Source organism: Dermochelys coriacea, chromosome 7 (assembly GCF_009764565.3).
Source record: "Dermochelys coriacea isolate rDerCor1 chromosome 7, rDerCor1.pri.v4, whole genome shotgun sequence".
NCBI classification, from domain to species: Eukaryota; Metazoa; Chordata; order Testudines; family Dermochelyidae; genus Dermochelys; species Dermochelys coriacea.
Window position 1 is genome coordinate 126,587,753 of NC_050074.1, and position 20,761 is coordinate 126,608,513.

The following is a 20,761-nucleotide window of genomic DNA, read 5'->3' on the forward strand; positions in this document are numbered from 1 at the left end:
ATCACACTGCAATGCACAGTCTGTGACTAGTTTGTTATAAAACACATTATAAATATTCATACAAAAATATTGATTTGTATATTTTAATGACAGTTGTGTGCATGTGTTCAGCAGTGCTCATTGTACTGTGATATTTTTGGGAAGTCACACTGTAACTATTGTGACATGCGTGAGTGTTCTCCAGACCAGTCTCATCACTTGCCCTGTAACCTGGGGGGCCCTGCAATGCCTTCCTGCTGTAGCTCCCAACCTGGCTTGCTCACAAACAGCCACCAGCATGCAGATGCCCCTGTGTCTGTGGGTAACTGCAGCCTGCCAGCCACATTCTGGTTCTCACCAGCCTCGGTTACTACTGCAGGGTGACCACAACACATCCCCAGTCCCAGATTCCTCCCCAAAATGTATGTTCTGAACCATTCAGCCATTTCCCGGACAGTCCAGAGATATTAGGCCCATTGTCCCGCTAAGGGAACAATACACAACTTGCCACCCAAAATGGAGTTACCCAGACAATGTAATTTAAACACACTGGATTGGATTAAACAATAAAACCAGTTTATTAGCAAAGGCAGATAGGATTTTAAATAAGACTAAGTACAAGTCATGAGGCATAAAAGTCAGCATTGTTTATAAGAAAAAGAAAGATAAGTACTTCCTAATGTAACAAACTAGATTTAATTCCAGGTAAATTCCTTACCACGTTCTCCCAGCTATATTACTGACCAAAATTTTCAGACCAAAGTCCAGCAGTTTGTTCTTTTGTAATTCTTAGGGGCAAAGAGGAAGATGGACAGGGAGAGAAATCCCTTGCAGTGTATGCCCCTCACTTTTATCATTCAGCCAATTAATTTCATTTGGTGGCCCCTAGGGCATGTAATGAAAAGGAGTAAATAACACTTCCTTATTTACTTTCTCCACACCAGTCGTGATTTATAGACCTATATCATACCCCCCCTTAATCATCTCTTTTCCAAGCGAAAAGTCCCAGTCTTATTAATCTCTCTTCAGATGTAAGCCGTTCTATACCCCAATCATTTTTGTTGCCCTTTTCTGAACCTTTTCCAAGTCCAATACATCTCTTTTTGAGATGGGGCTACCACATCTGCACGCACTATTCAAGGTGTGGGCTTACCATGGATTTATATAGAGGCAATATGATATTTTCTGTCTTATTATCTATCCCTTTCTGAATGATTTGCAACATTCTGTGTGGTTTTTTGACTGCCACTTCACATTGAGTGGATGTTTTCAAAGAACTATCCAAAATGACTTCAAGATCTCTTTTTTGAGTGGTAACAGCTAATTTAGACCCCATCATTTATATGTATAGTTGGGATTATGTTTTCCAATGTGCATTACTTTGCATTTATCAGCATTGAATTTCATCTGCCATTTTGTTGTCACCCAGTTTGAGACAGCCCTTTATAATTCACAGTCTGCTCTGGACTTAACTATCTTGTATCTGCAAGTTTTGTATCTGCAAATTTTGAGACCTCACTGTTTACCCATTTTTCCAGATCATTTATGAATATGTTAAACAGCACTGGTCCCAGTACAGACCCCTGGAGGACACCACTGTTTACCTCTCTCCATTCTGAAAAGTGACCATTTATTCCTACCCTTTGTTTCCTATCTTTTAACCAGTTACCAATCCATAAGATGACCTTCCCTGTTATCCCATGACAGCTTACTTTGCTTAAGAGCTTTTGGTGAGGGACCTTTTCAAAGGCTTTCTGAAAATCTAAGTACACTATATCCACTGGATCCCCCTTGTCCACATGCTTGTTGACCCCTGTCACCGTGCCTTCATGGATCACAACTGAGAATACCAAATTCAGGACAAACTGCTGAGAAATAAGGCAGATGAACCCCCAAACTGGCAATTACTCTCCCATTTGGTATACCAAACCAGCAACAAAAGTAAACTTCTGTCTCACCACACGGGCTAACAAGAAGTCAGAAAAGCAGTTTCCTGAGGCATTCCAGTCCTGGATTCAACACCCAGACACTAGACTTTAAAGATGAGTGATTCTTTAAAACCAGTGCCTTGCATGGTGACAGGTTTCAGAGTGGTAGCCATGTTAGTCTGTATCAGTAAAAACAACAAGGAGTCCTTGTGGCACCTTAGAGACCAACACATTTATTTAGGCATAAGCTTTCGTGGGCTAAAACCCACTTCATCAGATGCATGGAGTGAAAAATACAGTAAGCAATATAAATATTACAGCACATGAAAAGATGAGAGTTGCCTTACTAAGTGGGGGTGGGGGGTCAGGGCTTAGGAGGTCAGTTCAGTTAAGGTGGAAGTGGCCTATTCCACCTTAACTGAAGTGGCCTATTCCACCTTAATTGAATTGGCCACATTAGCACTGACCTCCGACTTGGTAAGGCTACTCCCATCTGTTCATATACTGTGTATATATGCCTGCTGCTGTATTTTTCACTCCAAGCATCTGATGAAGTGGGTTTTAGCCCACGAAAGCTTATACCTAAATAAATTTGTTAGTCTCTAAGGTGCCACAAGGACTCCTCGTTGTTTTTTCTTTAAAACCAGTTTCATCAAACAAAGAGTTCTTCTGATCCCAAAGGACCAGGTACAAACCCAGTTAAATATACAACTCAGATCTTACCCAAAAATCACACTGTTGCCAATCTTTTAGTATCCAAAATCTAAAGGTTTATTTAAAGAAAGAAAGAAAGAAAGAAAGAAAGAAAGGTGAGAGTTAAAATTGGTTAAAGGAATCAAATACATACTGTGACAGGGTCGGGCTAGATGGCTATAGGAGAGTAATAGAAGGCAGATATATTAGCCCCAGGCTAAGTAGGTCCCTTTTCCCTGGGTAAGGTAACAGGGAAGGTTCCAGAACAATCAGGAACCTTCTGGAGACAATTAAGACAGGCTGATTAGAACACCTGCAGCCAATCAAGAAGCTGCTAGAATCAATTAAGGCAGGCTAATCAGGGCACCTGGGTTTTAAAAAGGAGCTCACTTCAGTTTGTGGTGTGCGTGTGAGGAGCTGGGAGCAAGAGGCATTAGGAGCTGAGAGTGAGAACGTGGACTGTTGGAGGACTGAGGTGTACAAGCATTATCAGACACCAGGAGGAAGGTCTTATGGTGAGGATAAAGAAGGTGTTGGGAGGAGGCCATGGGGAAGTAGCCCAGGGAGTTGTAGCTGGAGCTGTAGCCAGGAGGCTCTCTAGACAGCTGCATTCCACAGGGCCCTGGGCTGGAACCCGGAGTAGAGGGTGGGCCCGGGTTCCCCCCAAATCCTCCCAACTCCTGGTCAGACACAGGAGGAGTTGACCTGGACGGTGGGTTCAGAAAAACGGCCAAGCTGAGGGCTGCCGTGAAGCTCCAAGGCGAGCAAATCCGCCAATAAGCGCAAGACCCACCAAGGTAGAGCAGGAACTTTGTCACAATATAATAATTGCAAAGTTCTTGGTTCAGGCTTGTAGCAGTGATGGAATAAACTGCTAACTTAAGTCAAGTCTCTGGTTGCTTCCAAATCATTGGAAGGTCCTCAGTCCATTCAATAGATGCTCCTATTAGTATAAGTCCATAGTCCAGAGGCTTGAGCAAGAAAGAGGTAAAATGGAGATGTTTCCAGGGCCTTTTATATCTTCCTCCATGTGGAGGGAAACTCATTGTTTCAAAAAAAGCCCTCAGCACAGTTAGTGGCAAATTACAGGTAAAAGATGGAGTTTGCAGTCACAAGAGCAAGTGAAATGTCTACGCATGACTTCACTCAGTCAAAGCAGGAAAGCCTTATCTGTAGATAGGCGTCTCCCATGGTCCATTGTGAGTTAAATGTTCCTTGATGAGCCACTTAATTTGAATAGTCCCTTCAAGATGTGCAGGCTATTCCCTTGTCTACTTACTTGGGGACATGCGCCTCCCACCATTTCCTTTATGGATCCCTTTTGGTTTTTAGATAGCTAAAAAGCTCCTTGTGCAGCCAAACTGGCCTCCTGTGGCTCTTATCTTTCTTCTGTGTTGGAATAGTTTGATGTTGAGTCTCCAATTTACAGCTTTTAGGAACTGCCAGTCTCCTTCGACTCCTTTTCTTCTTAACTGGTCTTTTCATGGCATCTCGCCTGCTATTTTTCGAAGTTGGTTGAAATCGCCTGTCTGAAGCCCAGTTTGGCTGTTTCCGAGGATCTTGAATTCTATCAGATCACGATCACTTCCTCCCAAGTTCCCGACTACCTTCCCGTTCACAACTAATTCATCCCTGGTGGTCAAAATCAGATCCCAAATGGTTGACCATTTAGTTGTTTCCTCAACTTTTTGAATTAGAACTGTCCCCTACACATGCTAAGAACTTGCAGGGTGCATTATTGTTATGCTGCAATCATAGGCGCCAATTCTGGTTCTGGAGCACCCACTGGGGAAAATAGTGGGTGCTCAGCACCCCCCAGCAGCCCCACTGAGCAGCTCATGCGTTTAAATAGCTTTAATGGGTTATATTTTGTCAATTTCAAATTTTATTTTAAGTAGGTATATTTTTATAAATAACCCATCTTTAATTTCAATAACCTGATTTCAATCACATTTTTAACTTTTTAAAAAAGATCAATTTTTGTCCATCCTGACCTGAACACCTGCTATTTTTTCAAAGGGCTCAGGGTCTAAAAGTATTTTCATCGGGCAGAGATTTCTGGTGATAGGTGGCTCTTTAATTTATCAGGAAAAGGCAGACTGAGATCCAGTGGTTGGCAGCTGAAGCTAGACAAATTCAGACTAGAAATGAGGTGCAGGTTTGTGCACTGATTCATTAACAACTTAGAGGGGGTAGATTCTCCATCCCTGGCAGCCTTTTAGGCAAGACTGGATACTTTTCCAAAGAGACACTGCAGCTCAAAGACCTGGATGATCATAAACGGTCCCTTCTGGCCTTAAATTGATGACTAACGCTATGGGGCCTCTGTGTGCTACTCTAACAATAACAATGTCTCCTGAACCAAGGCTAGTCAAGCACAGCTCACCCGTACTCTAATGAACCCCTCGGGATGCAAGCCAGTTCTTTTTTATCGCCAGGAGTTCGTTATCGATCCGTGGGGGTGGAGGCTGACAGCTCTGCCAGCCCTAGCACTGCAGTGGGGCTTGAGGCGGGATCCAGGGACCAGGTTCGTTGTAGGCCAAGGTTCGTTATTGTGAAGAGCGCTATAGCGAGGGTGTACTGTATGTACATGCCAGCAATGGCTACACAGGAATTACATTATACACTAGTAAGAATCCTTATCGAGTGCTTGTCATCCCTAGCTCTTGCTCTGCGAGGGAAGTTAAGGATCACTACTCTTAGTGAAAAGAAAAGGAGGACTTGTGGCACCTTAGAGACTAACAAATTTATTTGAGCATAAGCTTTCATGAGCTACAGCTCACTTCATCCGATGCATCCGATGAAGTGAGCTGTAGCTCACGAAAGCTTATGCTCAAATAAATTTGTTAGTCTCTAAGGTGCCACAAGTCCTCCTTTTCTTTTTGCGAATACAGACTAACACGGCTGCTACTCTGAAACCTACTCTTAGTTAAACTCCATAGTTAAAGATGAGTCAGAAGTTTTAAGTTTAATGAGATCTTTAAGCCTTTGGTTTTTGCCATTTTACTGATATTTGTACAAAATAAACACAAAATTGAACCCTGAGCAGAATTAGAATCTTTCACAGTAGTCTGAAAATTGGTATTATGCAGAAAGAGTAAGAAGAGTTCCAAAACTGTCCCTTTTTTCCCCTGAAGTTTTTTCACTTGATTGTCTCATCTTTGCTTTATATTAATTTTGATGGCATAAATGGGCCCAAAGAGTCAAAGATGTTAACATGACCTTGTCATTGGCCAACATTAACCAGTGTTAAACAAGATTCGGGTTTGGTGTACAGAGACCACATCCTGCTTAGTATCAGGGCGAAAGCAACATTCAACAACCTTTTAACTGTTTATTATGATAAGGGGATGGGGACAGTTAAAACATTTCAAATGTCATTAAGTAAAGGTTTCATTTGCACAACATCCCTTGTTCCTCCACCTTTTAGCTGGAGAGAGATTTTAGAAAGAAACCCTCCTTGTCTGACTGATTCTTAGATGTGATTAAAGGTACTAACAACTGTCCTTTTGGGTAGGGTTGCCAGGCATCAGGTTTTCGACCAGAACGCCCGGTCAAAAAGGGACCCTGGTGGCTCTGGCCAGCACCACTGACTGGGCTGTTAAAAGTCCAATCAGTGGTGCTGCGGGTCTAAGGCAGGCTAGTCCCTACCTGTCCTGGCACCGTGCTGCATCCCCAGAAGAAGCCAGCAGGTCCGGTTCCTAGGAGCCATGGGGCTCTGCATGTTGCCTCCACCCCGAGCACCGGCTCTGCACTCCCATTGACCGGGAGCCGCGGCCAATGGGAGCTGGGAGGAGGTACCTGCTGGCAAGAGCAGCACGTGGAACCTCCTGACCCCCCCCCCGCCCTCGCCTAGGAGCCGGACCTGCTGGCCACTTCCAGGGTGAAGCGTGGAGCCAGGACAGGCAGGGAGCCCACCTTAGCCCTGCTGTGCACTGACCGGGAGCCAGCCAAGGTAAGCCCTCTGCCCCAGCCCTGAGCCCCCTCCAAATCCAGAGATCCCTCCACCCCAAAGCCCTCATCCCTGGCCCCACTCCAGAGCCTGCAACCCCAGCCACACCCCTCACGCTCCCTCCCACACCCTGAACCCCTCATCCCCAGCCCAGAGCCAATACCCCCTCCTGAACCCCAATCCCCTGCCTCAACCCACAGCCCCCTACTGCACTCTGAATCCCTTGGCCCCACCCCGCAGCCTGGAGCCCCCTCCTGCACCCCAAACCCACTCAGCCTTGTCTAGCAGGGGCTCTCAGCCTTGCCTAGCACCATGGTCAGCACACAGTCCCCCGAACAAACAGACCACATGGTATATTTCAGTCCAGCAACAAGCACACCACAACAAACACACACACAGCAGACAACAAACTTACCCCAAGGGTCAACTATCCCCATATTAACTGGGTACATGTCACCTCAGGAAGGGATGCAGAGATAAAGTTTCTTGACACCTTAAATGACTGCCTCTTGGAGCAGCTAGTCCTGGAACCCACAAGAGGAGAAGCAATTCTTGATTTAGTCCTAAGTGGAGCACAGGATCAGGTCCAAGAGGTGAACAGAGCTGAACCACTTGATAATAGTGACCGTAATATAATTAAATTTAACATCCCTGTGGTGGGGAAAGCCTCACCGTGGCCCAACATGATAGCATTTAATTTCAGAAAGGGGAACTACACAAAAATGAGGAGGCTAGTTAAACAGAAATTAAAAGGTACAGCGCAAAAAGTGAAATCCTGCAAGCTGCATGGAAACTTTTTAAAGACACCATACTAGAGGCTTAACTTAAATGTATACCCAAAATTAAAAAAACATAGTAAGAGAAACAAAAAAGAGCCACTGTGGCTAAACAACAAAGTAAAAGAAGCTGTGAGAGGCAAAAAGTCATCCTTTAAAACAAGGATGGCCAACCTGTGGCTCCGTGCCACATGGGCTCTTTGGAAGTTAATATGTGGCTCCTTGTATAGGTGCTGATTCCAGGGCTGAAGCTACAGGCGCCATCTTTCCAATGTGCTGTGGGGTGAGGGCTCACTGCTCAACCCCTGGCTCTGCCCCAGGTCTTGCCCCTACTTCACCCCTTCCCCCAAAGCCCCTGCTCCTTCCTGCCCCCTTCCCTGAGCCTGCCATGTCCTCGCTCCTTCCCCTCTCCCCAGAGCCTCCTGCATGCCGCAGGAGGTATGGGGAAGGAGGGGGAGGCACTGATCAGCAGGGCCGCTGGCGGGTGTGGGGGAGCGGATGGGGGGCTGCTGGGGTGTTACTGTGGCTCTTTGGCAATGTACATAGGTAAATTCTGGCTACTTCTCAGGTACAGGTTGGCCACCCCTGCTTTAAAAAGTGGAAGTGAAAGCCTAGTGAGGAAAATAGAAAGGAGCATAAACTCTGGCAAATGAAGTATAAAAATATAATTAGGAAGGCCAAAAGAGAATTTGAAGAACAGCTAGACAAAGACTCAGAAAGTAATAGCAAAAAAAATTGTAAGTACATCAGAAGCAGGAAGCTGTTAAACAACCAGTGGGGCCACTGGACGATCGAGATGCTAAAGGAGCACTCAAGGACGATAAGGCCATTGCAGAGAAGCTAAATGAATTCTTTGCATTGGTCTTCATGTCTTAGGATGTGAGGAAGATTCCCAAACCTGAGCCATTCTTTTTAGATGACAAATCTGAGGAACTATCCCAGATTGAGGAGTCATTAGAGGAGGTTTTGGAACAAACTGATAAACAGCAATACGTCACCAGGACCAGATGGTCACCCAAGAGTTCTGAAGGAACTCAGATGTGAAACTGAAGAACTACTAACTGTAGTCTGTAACCTACCATTAAATCAGCTTCTGTACCAGAGGACTGGAGGATAGCTAATGTGATTCCAATTTTTTAAAAAGATTTTTAAAGGGCTCCAGAGGTGACCCCGGCAATTACAGGCCAGTAAACCTGACTTCAATGCTGGGCAAACTGGTTGAAACCTATAGTAAAGAACAAAACTGTCAGACACGTAGATGAACATAATTTTGGGGGGAAGATTTTGGAGTTAATGTGGATAGTTCTTTGAAAACATCCACTTAATGTGCAGTGGCAGTCAAAAAAGCAAACAGAATGCTGAGACTAATTAAGAAAGGCATAGATAAAAAGACAGAAAATATGATATTGTCTCTATATAAATCCATGATATGCCCACACCTTGAATAGTGCATGCAGATGTGGTTGCCCCATCTCAAAAAAGATATATTGGACTTGGAAAAGGTTCAGAAAAGGGCAACAAAAATTATTAAGGGTATAGAACAGCTTCTGTATGAGGAGAGATTAATAAGACTGGAACTTTTCAGTTTGGAAAAGAGACGACTAAGGGGGGATATGATTGAGCTCTATAAAATCATGACGTGTGTGTGGAGAAAGTAAGTAAGGACGTGTTATTTATTCCTTCTCATAACACAAGAACTAGAGGTCACTGAATGAAATTAACAGGCAACAGATTTAAAACAAACAATAGGAAGTATTTTTTCACACAAGGCACAATTAGTCTGTGGCGCTCCATGCCAGAGGATGTTGTGAAGGCCAAGACTATAACAGGGTTCAAAAAGGAACTAGATAAGTTAATGGAGGATAGGTCCATCAATGGCCAGTAGCCAGGATGGGCAGGGATGGTGTCCCCAGGCTCCGTTTGCCAGAAGCTGGGAATGGTCAATAGGGGATGGATCACTAGATGTTTACCTGTTCTGTTCATTCCCTCTGGGGCACCTGGCATTGGCCACTATTGGACGACAGGATACTGGACTAGATGGACCCTTGGTCTGACTCAGTATGGCCACTCTTATGTTTTTATATTCTTAAATTCATGGATAACAGGAGAGGTCCCAGAAGACTGGAGAAGGGCTAATGTGGTGCCCTGCTTTACAAAGGGGGAAGGAGGAGCCGGGGAGCCATAGACCAGTCAGCCTGACTCCGTTATCTGGGAAGCTGCTAAAGCAATGTATCAAACATTTCATGTGTGCACACTAGGAGGACGAAGGGGTGATCACCAGCAGCCAGCCTGGATTTACCTGCCAAACTAGCTGGATTTCCTTCTCTGACAGGGTGACTGGTTTGATGGATGTGGGAAATGTGGTGGACATTATACCTATACTTCAACAAGGCTTTTGACACAGTCCCATGATATTCTGATACATAAACTAGAGAAATTCAGGCTTGGCAGAACTACCATTAAGTGGATACAGAATTGGTTAAACCACCGCAAACAGAGTAACTATTAATGGAATGATGTCAGATGGAGGGGGGTCTCAAGTGGGGTTCCACTGGGATCTGTTCTGGGTCTGGTGTTTGTTTAACATCTGTACTAATGACCTGGATGTGGGAATAGAGAGCGCACTGATCAAGTCTGCAGATGACACGAAGCTGGCGGGGAGGTTTCCAACACTTTGGAGTATGGAGCTACAATTTAGAGGGATCTTGATAAGCTGGAGAACTGGGCTATAGACGACACAATGACATTCAGCAAAGACAAAGGTGAGGTGCCACACTTAGGGAAGAAAAACCAACTGCACAAATACAGAAAGGGGGATAACTGGCTTGGCAGCAGCACTGCTGAGAAGGATTTGGTGGTTGTGTTGAGGTTGTGATCCACCATGAGTCACCAGTGCGATCCTGTTGTAAAAAAAGCAAATGCGATTTTGGATTGCTTTACCAGAGGCAGAGCACGCAAGTTACAGGAGGTGACAGTATCGCTCTGCTCGGCACTGGTTAGGCCTCAGCTGGAGAACAGTGTCAAGTTGGGGTCGCCAATGTCTAGAAAGGATGTAGAGAAACTGGAAAGGATCCAGGGGCGAGTGACAAAGATGATCAAAGGCACAGGTGGCAGGTATCGCAGGCCGGGTGAGGCTATGCATCCCCAAACAGCCCCAAGTGGCGCTGCCCATGCTCCGCCCCCAGGCCCCTTCCTGCTTGCTGCTCCCTTCTTGGCCCCAGCTCAGGCAAGCTGCTCCCTTCCTGGAAGCAGACTGGGACTGTGGCTAGGGCAGGCCAGCCTGCTGCCAGGACTCGGGGTGGCTGGGGCCGCCCAGCACTGAGAGGCCCCCGGGCGCAGGGGCCACGTCACCCAGGGCTGGGGGTGTGCCACCCAGCACTAGGGGCACTGGGAAGAGAGGGTCAGTAGGGCCTCCTGTAGACGGGACATGGCCAGGGGCTAGCCTCCCTGAATGGGAAGGTCACATGCCACCCATGATCAAAGGGACAGAATGCAAGCCATATGAGCAAAGGCTGCAAGAACTGGGTATGTTCAGTTGGGAAAAGAGGAGATTAAGGGGGGAATATGATTGTGGTCTTCAAATACTTGAAAGGCTGCCATACAAAGAGATGGAGAAAAGTTGTTCTCTTTTGCTCTGTAACTGTAAAAATGTTTGGTAAGACTGTAAATCCGCCCCAGTCAGGGGAGAAGCACTACCAAGTGTGACATAACCTCTCTTGTGGTGAACGAGTATCTCCTCCCCAAGCAAAGAAGGTCTACAGACATCAGACAAGCCATTGTGGACAAAAGACTTTTTTGACCGCTTCCCCCACAGCCTGGAGAGGGTATGTACCCAAGCCCTTGTGCCATCACAGCTCGAATGCTGGGGGAAGGGAATAAAAATGCCTGTTAAAAATGTAATATTCCTAAGCTGCTGAACTCTGAAGGGCGAGGATTACTAAACATAAGCCAGGAGTCCCCAGCTGTTTTGCCTGGGTTAGCCCTAAAGGATAGACAGAATCTGCTCATATAAGCTCTGTGTGTGTGTGTATATAAATCTCTCCTCTGTTTTTTCCACCAAATTCATCCGATGAAGTGAGCTGTAGCTCACGAAAGCTTATGCTCTAATAAATTTGTTAGTCTCTAAGGTGCCACAAGTACTCCTTTTCTATCTATCACATAGTCCAGCTTGCCTCGGTGGCAAGTAGGCGGAGTGCCCAAGGGACTGCCTTTGACTCCGTGGTCAGACTGTTATAATGCTTTAGGAGTTCACACTTGTCACTGGGTTGGTGCAGCTAATTATAGACCATATGAGCAGTTTGGGGTTTGTGCCCTGCTCCTTGTCAGTTCGCCCTGAGGTTGGCATTCATGGTGATGAGGCACTGCAGACTGCGTGACAGCCACATGACCCCAGCTCTGGTCCTCATACCCTTCAGTTCTACCTGCTCCCTTCCCCTCCCATACTGCTATGCTCTGCTCCCGCCCTCCCCCTCTGCTCCTATCCATCTCCTCCAACATCCCACTCTTCTGCCCCCCAGGCTCCTACCTCTCGGCTCCTATTTGTACCCCCTCTCCCTCCTCTGCCCCATGGTTCCTGCCCCTCTGCTCCCATCTGCCCCTCCCAACTGCACAGTTCTTGCCCCCATTTGATCCTAAGCACCCCATACACACATGCCAGCTCTTCGTCCCTCTGCATTTCAGTCGGGGGTTCTTCCTTCTCTTCCTGATTCCTGGGCAGCAGCAAGGGGGCAATGAGAGCTCACCATTTCTCATGACCAGCACAGTAGTGTCCCCCAGCAGCCAGGAGTTGCAATTGCTTGGGAAATCCTGAGCAGCCCCTGCAGCCCTCAGCTGGAGCATGCTTAGTGCAGACAGACTCTTTAGAGACTTGAGCTGCCAAACTCTAACAAGTCTCTACTGAGCATGTGTGAACTGAGGTTTTTCAATGAGTCATAACTCAGCCAGATTTTGGCAGATTTTCTATGAGAATGGCAAAGGTGCTTCCCTGCCAAATTTCAAGACCCTGCTCCAAAGCATGGAGGTCTAACAGTGTCTCAATTAAATGTCTGTAAGATTTTTTTTAACACGGCCAAACAATGTATTTTCATATAACCTCATTCTGAGAAATGGCTGAATAATTTTAAAATAGCTTCCAAACAACTTCTGCCTGTGGCAGCCACCCCAAATGGTGAACATTTGGCAAAGTTATAAGCACCTAAAACCAGGGTCTTATAATGAGTAATGAGCAGCCTTAACTATAGGTTGTTGTTATCTTCACCCCTTACATTAGTATTGGACATTTTATATAACATCTTTCACCCCAAACACTCCCAATGTTCAAGAGGATGATTATTCTTGGTGACTCTTCTGCCTTAATGATATATTAGAACTATCATCAGGTCTCATCTCCTGAGGAGTAGTGCTCTGTATTAAGGAATGTATTATGTATTATGCTCTAATAAATTTGTTAGTCTCTAAGGTGCCACAAGTACTCCTTTTCTTTTTGCGAATACAGACTAACACGGCTGCTACTCTGAAACCTGTATTAAGGAATAACTGTCTTCCTGGTTTCTGTGCTGTGTGGCTCAGAGCACCAAACAAGCCTTGACTGCTCTAGAACGGGACTCACTGGTATAAGAAGACCAGCAAACCCTCCTAGGGGAGATGCAGCTGTACCCAATGCAACAGTTCTTTTGCCAGTAGAACGCATCCTAGTTCCCTGAACAAAATAAGTATATCAGCAAAATAACTTTTTGCCTGTATAACCTTGTCTGCCCTGGGGCGTTTGCAGATGCAGCCGTGTCAGTTAGGGGCAGTGATTTTTCCTCATTTTAAACTGACAGCAAAGTCAGCAAAACATTTCAGTGTAGACCAGGCTTCGGTGTTGCACTGAAAAAACAAACAGTCACATTCCCACAGGTCCTAGAGAGAGAAAAACCATCCTATTCGTTAGCATACTGCTATTCCCTCCAAGCAGGAAGAGTTTGATACTTGAGCACTGGACCGGCCAGAGAACACATGCAGCTGCAGATAACCTAACCAAGCCTAGGATGTCGCTCTTCCACCACACAAATGCTGCTGAAAGACTAGGGATATCCGTAAAAACCTAATTCCACAGAAGGAAGTTCAGAGACAAGTAGCTAAATCCATTTGGAGAAGTACATGTTGATATTTATACATTAGTGAACCTGCAATCTGTCCTATGGGTGTGATGTCATGGAGCTGCTATGTAATAATCTAAGCATATTGATATGTAACTTAGTTATTGAGATAGACTGTATAACGTATACTGGAGTAAGGGGTATGGTTATCATATACCCTTAATGCTTCAGTTCAATGGGGACTGTGTAAGGTGTCCCAATGACTGTCCCAGTGAGAATATCCAGGCACACACTTGAAAGGCAATGGGGAAAACTCTTCACTTTGAGGGTCCTACCTACTGTCTCCAACAAACTGTAATCCTTGTTTTGCTCACGCTGGGAGTTATCAGATCAAAGGACTACAAACCTTTAAAAGGTGATGGGATGCTTGTGAATGGGGGGTGGGAGGTACTCAAAGGACTGGTCAGGAGCAAGGGGAAGAGTACTGGTTTGTGAGTCAAGGGAAAATACTGTCACCCAAGCAAAGAGACTTTGCAGAGGAGTCCATAGACCCAGATTCCAAGGCCAGAAGTGATCATTGTGATCAGCTGGTCTGACATCTTGCATTGGACAGGCCAGAGAACTTCCCCAAAAATAATTATTAGAGCAGAGCTTTAAAAAAAAATCCAATCTTGGATTTACAAATTGTCAGTAATGGAGACCCCACTGTGACCCTTCGTAAATTGTTCCAAGGGTTAATGACGCTCACTGTTAACAATTTACACCTTATTTCTAGTCTGAATTTGTCTAGCTTCAATTTCCAGCCACTGGATCATGTCACACCTATCTCTGCTATACTGAAGAGCCAATTATTAAATATGTGTTTCCTGATAGGTACTTCTAGACTGTAATCAAGTAACCCCGTAACCGTTGCTTTTTTAAGATACACAGATTGAGCTCCTTGAGTTTATCACTATCAGACAGGTTTTCTAACCATTTTTGTGGCTCTTCTCTGACCCCTCTCCAATTTATCAACTTCCTTCTTGAGCTATGAGCACCAGAACTGGTACAGGATTCCAGCACTGGCCACTCCAGTGCCACATACCGAGGTAAAAGAACCTCTCTGCTCTACTTGAGATTCCCCTGGTCATGCAGCCCAGGATAGCATTAGCTCTTCTGGCCACAGCATCACTCTGGGAACTCACGTTCAGCTGATTATCCACTATGATACCAAAATCTTTGTCAGAGTCCCTGCTTCCCAGAACAGAGTCCCCCGGCCTGTAAGTATGGCCCTATGTCAGTGGTTCTCAACCCGCAGCACAATCAGCTCAGAGCTGCAGCCCATGTGACATCCTCAGGGCCATACAGGTAGTATATATATTCTGTGGATGCGGCCCATATAACACAGAGAGAGCTGCATATGTAGCCCACGGTGGTAAAGTGGTTGAGAACCACTGGCCTACATTCTTTGCTCCTAGATGCATACATTTACATTTATCCATATTACAATGCCTATTGTTTGCTTGTCTAGCTCACCCAGCTCACAGAGGTAAAATGACCTCTGTAGTCCTATTCTCCTGTTTATGCATCCCAGGATGGCATTAGCCTGTTTGGCCACAGGTAGCTCATGTTTAGCTGATTACGATCATGACCCCCAAATCTTTTTCAGAGTCACAGTTTCCCAGGACAGAGTCCCCTATTCTGTAAGTATGGCCTACATTCTTTGCTCCTAGATGTATACATTTACATTTAACCATATTGAAACGCAGATTGTTTGTTTGCACCCAGTTTACCAAGCAATCCAGATCATTCTGAATCAGTGACCTGTGCTCTTCATTATTTATCCCTCCCACAATTTTTGTGTTATCTGCAAGCTGTATCAGTGATAATATTATGTTTCCTTCCATATGGCTAAGAACCAATTCCTGCAGGACCCCAATGAAAGGAAACACATGCTCAGTGATGATTCCCCAAGATGATGAGAGTTTTAGCTGCATGGGTAGAGAGAAAAGGCCAGATCCTAGAAATATGCAGGAAGAATCTGTATACTATGTCATCACTATTACCTTTATTAACCAAATTTGTAATCTCATCAAAAAAAGACCGCAACTTAGTTTGATAGGATCTATTTTCTATAAACTCATGTTGATTGATGTTAATTATAGATTCTTTAATTCTTCATTAATTGAGTCCTGTATCAGCTGCTCAATTATCTTGTCCAGAATCAATGTCAGACTGAAAGGGCTTTAATTACCCAGGTCATCCTGTTTACCCTTTTAAAATATTGGAACATTAGCTTTCTTCCTGTCTTCTGGAACTTCCCAGGATTCCAAGATTTATTGAAAATCAACATTAATGGTCCAGCAAGCTCCTTGGCCAGCTCTTTGAATACTCTTGGAGGTAAATTACCTGGACTTGCTGATTTTAAAATGTCTAACTTTAGTAGTACCTGTGTAACATCCTCCTGAGATGCTAGTGGAATGGCTAGGGTGTTACCCTCAGATGTTGAGCCTACATCATCAGGTTTTCCCCCCAAACACAGAACAGAAATATTTATTGAACACTTCTTGTTTTTCTGCATTATTGTTGTTAATTCTACAATTTCCATACAGTAAACTTAGGAAACATTCCTGTTACCACAGAACCCCAAGCCCATCTCTTCAACAACATGGGCTACTGCAAGCACATCACCCTGGCCTCTCTGCTCTCTCCACTGTCTACGATACATTCAAAGGGAAGTTAAAGATGGGGAGCGGGAAGCAGGGCTAGCTCTCTCACAGCATGCCTGCCGCATGTGGAGGGCCGGGGGGGAGTCCCCAGTTCCATGAACTGATGGGTGTCCCGACCTTGACACTGGCGTCCATTGTCTGCTTTGACCTTGTTAGTGTGCTGTGGTGCAGGCAGAAGCCAGGAGCATTCAGAGGCCTATGTGACATCGTGCTATGAGCCATAGGAGCCAGACACACAGGAATATGTGTGGCTACAACAGAGGTACACGTGCTTTACTATTAGCGATCCAGAGTGACGCTGAAGAGTTGGCACTCCTGCCAGCTTGGCGAGGCCTGCGACACTGATTCTTCAAGTGGCTGCCAGAACACTTGGGAATTCCAGAGTCCATGGATGCCTTTGTGCAGCGCCGACAGTGCAGCCCTATTGCCTACTTCTTTCCCAGCACTCAAGTGTGCACCGGCCATGCATTACTCCATGTGCCAAAGCCTGAGCTGCTATTAAAATCTACATTAATTCCTTACAATCCCACAACTTTTTCCCAAGCAAAGAACTCTGCAGTTCTGGGATTCCTAGTCCTGTGAGCACAGTAGGTAGCTAACATGTCTGTTCTCCAACAGCTCAGCCTCCATGAATGGGCTAATTAACACCTCATCAAACTGGACTGTTTGTTGTGCCTGCAGAAATTCCCTCTTGCACCTGTGCACTCACAAGTCTCCATTGCTAGTCCCCTGCACAGCAGGCAACAGCCATTAAGCTAAAGAAGCAATGTCTCATCTCCCTGCAATCTGTTCTTGGTCATCTTAAATCAAAGTGTCAGTTCTTGTCTCCTAATATGAGCACAAGGCTCACTGAGCAGTTAACACCGACACTCCCACTCCCGTGACAACGCTGGCCAGGCATTTCACCTCTCACTGTTTGTATCTGTAACCTCTCACTGTCTTCTCTCACCCTTAACATGGGCAGTGATCCTCCCTCCTGCCCAGGAGCTATGAGGAATCAACAACTAGCTTGGAGTTGTACACAGCCTAGGTCTGAGTTTCAGGTTGGGCTCTTTGCTGGGCAAAGAATGCCTTTGTCGCGGCACCTTGTCCAGCGCCATGAGCATTGTCAGCACTGAGAGATTATAACCAATAATCAGAATCACAAAGCTCCCTGTGGACCAGAGCCTGCTGGTTTCCTCCAGCCTCACCGTGCTCCAGCACTCTGAGAACAGCCTAGGCTGAGGGCGAGACAGGCATGACTGTCACCCCCGTTCTGCATCCCATCCCTTCCCGCAGTGTCACTAGTGAAGTGTTCACTTGAGCTCCAAGACAAATCCAGGAACAGCAGCAATCTGCCCATCACTGATCACCCTCCAGAACGGCCAGGACTCGTTAGCCATCTCTGGGCCAATCATCCGTGGGGTGCCGTGCTCAGTAATCACAGAGGGCCCTTGATGCTAGAGACAGAGTCTCTCTTTACATTTGGAGTTGGGAGTGTGAATCTCAGCTCAAGACATGCTCCTGTTAACTCTAACCTAGCTAGTGTGCCGAGGGTGGGCGTGGCGGGAGGGACTATCGGTCGGAGGCCATAGGGACACACTCAGGACAGCCAGCGCCTCTAGTCACAGTGGCACGAGCAGTGTACTCATGTCCAGCACAGAGCTGGTACGGGTATGCCTGCTCCAGTCTGGCCTCACCCCCAGCTCCAGTGCTGACACAGGTCCCCTCAATGACAGGTCCATGGGCTTCTTCAGCACCCTTCCTGCACTCCCTGTCTGGAGAGCTCAGACACTTAAAGGTACAGCTCTCACGCCCGGGGGGAGGCGAACATGACTTTACATCTTTTCATTCCCTGGATGCTGGGGCTGGCCAGGACCCAGGTCAGCTCTGCACACAATTTAGAGCAGCCTCATGCTTGCTGTAAGTTGCACTGGCTGTCCTTGGCCCCTTGGTTCCTAGACACAGCCACTACGTCAGAACCTTGGAGTGGGGGTGGTGGAGACACACGGAGGCAGTGGAATCTCAGGGGGCTGCTTAAGGCAGCTCTACGGCTCCTTTGTGCTGCTGGAACAGAGCTGAGGATCTGGTCGGAGCTCTCTCCTTGGTGCACCAGGGATTATGTTCGTGTGCTGTTTATTGTCAATGGCAGATTATTTGTGCAGCTGTTAATGAAGTCTGGACCTAACTCTGCTCCCAGCGGAATCCACTAGCCACCTCCCCTTGCCCAGCCCACATACTGCAGCTTTTGTTCACGGTTCTTCAGGGAATTGCTGCCATAGAACAATGGTCCTGTTCAGCACGATGCAAATTCCTTTTCGCAGGAAGCTCCTGTATCTCCCATGTTTCTATGGCTGTCCTGTGTCTTCTCCAGCTGTTGGTGTCTATCACCGCCTCGTCTCCTCTTCTGCTATCCCCTTCCACTATTGCTGCTCCCTTCTCTCTGGCCTGCCCCGCTTCTAGCCCCGGCAGAACCTCACTGCCCCCTTCCTCATACATACGAAGATGTGAGACGACAGCACGCATGCCCTTCAGCACCTCCACTGGCTCCTGGACACCCTTTGGTAGCTCCCGGGAGTGCAAAACTGAAATGCAGAGGATGGCTAATGCCATCCAGGAATCAGAGTGTTCTCTGATTCTGAGAGGTGCCAGCGGGACTTGGCTGTTTGATGTCTTTTAACGGCACAGCCAGTCTGCCGAGGATCTTCTTCTCCAAGATGAGGGGAGGGATCTTCCCCAGCCCTGGCCTCTGCTTCAGAAGTGGAAAGCAGGGATTTGGCCCTTCTGCTGTAACTCAGGGAAATCATGTAAGTGGTATAGGGTCATAGTCAAAGCAAACGATTATTAGCAAGAACACTGACAATGACTGGAGCACTGTCCCCAGCTCTACACCTTGCCTGTGCTCTGGACGGAGCAAGCAGTGCGCTTGGCACAAGGCAAAGTCTGGCAGCACACTAACAGACATGTGCCAGGCCCCTCCTCTCTGCGCTGATCCGAATGGCAGGATGAGGAGACAGGACACTCCAAACAGAGCAGGAAAGCATCTCTCTGAAACATGCTTCTCCTGTCCTCTGAAGAGACCGAGATGAGGCACACTCCCTGCTTACTGTTGCACTTACTGTCTAATTAATACCACCATTGTTATTATTATCTATCTAGCTCTTGTGTTAGAAGGTTCCAGTCAGGATCAAGGCCCCTGGTTCTTGGTTCTGTATAAACATATCGGAGACAGAATCCCTATCTGAGGAGCTCATACCCTCCTCAGGGTAAGACAGACAATGTGTGGATAACAGTGTCAGAGCATCGAAGCAAAACACTCAGAGTTAAGAATGGGCGTATCTGTACGCGCCCAGCTCTGCTCCCAGTGGATTCTGGGCCACCATGCCCCCACTCCAGACGTTCTTTACCACGCGGGGACCCTTGACCTCCTTTGTGCCATTACACGGAGTGACAAACGGCAGTGTACCAAGTTTGCCCAGCAAGAGACTCAGTGCATCTGCAGGGGTGGGACTTGAACTTGTTCGGCCTCCATCAGCCTTGGTGAGGGGAGATTTGAGGACCTGAATCTAACCCGCATCACTTACCCCTCCAGGAGAGTGATGACGTTCTTTCTGGGCCGCCCAATATTGGGCCCATAGAGGCTGGCTCTGGTATAGGTGCGGATAAGCTGCAGGAGGCTCTTCAGCTGGATATAGTCCTTCCCCAGCTGACTGCCGTTCACGGTACGGCCAGTCAATGTCCGATAGTTGTTGGGCTCTGGGAAAATAAACATCAAAAGGCCAGCTCAGCCCTTCTGGAGAAGGACATCCAGCTCACGCGCCCCACCCAACAAAGAGCCACAGCAGGGGAACTCCCGGCTGTTTATAGTGCAGCACCTATGCTGGCAGAGCCCACTAGTGTAGACACAGGCGAGGTCTCTACTGAAAACATCTCAGTGCCACAGCCACAGCTCTGCAGTGCTTCGGCCCAGACACTTCCCACAGCACTGGCTGGGGACTCCAGTCCATGCAGGTAACCCACCTCCCCGAGAGGCAGAATTCTGTCGATCTAGCGCTGTCTACACTGGGGCTTAGCTTGGCTTAACAATGTCTCTCCCTGGGGTGGGGAGGGGGATTTTCACAGCCCTGAGAGAAGCTACGATGACATAACTTTTCAGTTATGCCCACAGTGTATGCTGACAGAAGGAGATTTTCTGTGCTGGAGGAACACCACCATCCGAACGACATTAGCTATGGCCAGGGCTACACTTAAATATGAGGTCGACCCAGCTATGTTACTCAGGAGTGTGAAAAAGCCACTCTCCTGAGCAGTGCCGCTAAGCTGACCTAACCATCATACAGACAGCATGAGGGCACCCTCGCCACGGCCCCTTGGCAAGGTGGATTCACTCCAGCAATGGGACCCCTCCCTTCACGCTAGCGAGTGGCCATGCTGAAGCGGTTTAAGTCAGTGGTTCTCAAGCAGGGTACATGTTCCTCTGGGGTACACAGAGCTCTTCCAGGGGGCACATCAATTCAGCTAGAGATTTGCCTAGTTTTACAGCAGGCTACATCAAGCACTATCGGAGTCAGTACAAACTGAGGTTTCATGCAGACCAGGACTTACTCATACTGCCCCATACACTGTACACTGACATGTAGCTACAGTATTTATATTCCAGTTCATT

General features: G+C 46.8%; 1 protein-coding gene across 2 annotated transcripts in view; it reads right to left on the reverse strand.

The window, feature by feature from the left end:
* Nucleotides 1-20,761, reverse strand: part of HPSE2 (heparanase 2 (inactive)) — a 318,946-nt gene that overhangs the window by 89,106 nt on the left and 209,079 nt on the right. For both annotated transcript variants that reach the window (XM_043519408.1, XM_038410018.2), the window contains exon 5: nucleotides 19,680-19,851. In XM_043519408.1, coding sequence (XP_043375343.1) covers nucleotides 19,680-19,851 — 172 coding nt within the window. The remainder of the gene's footprint in view (nucleotides 1-19,679; nucleotides 19,852-20,761) is intronic.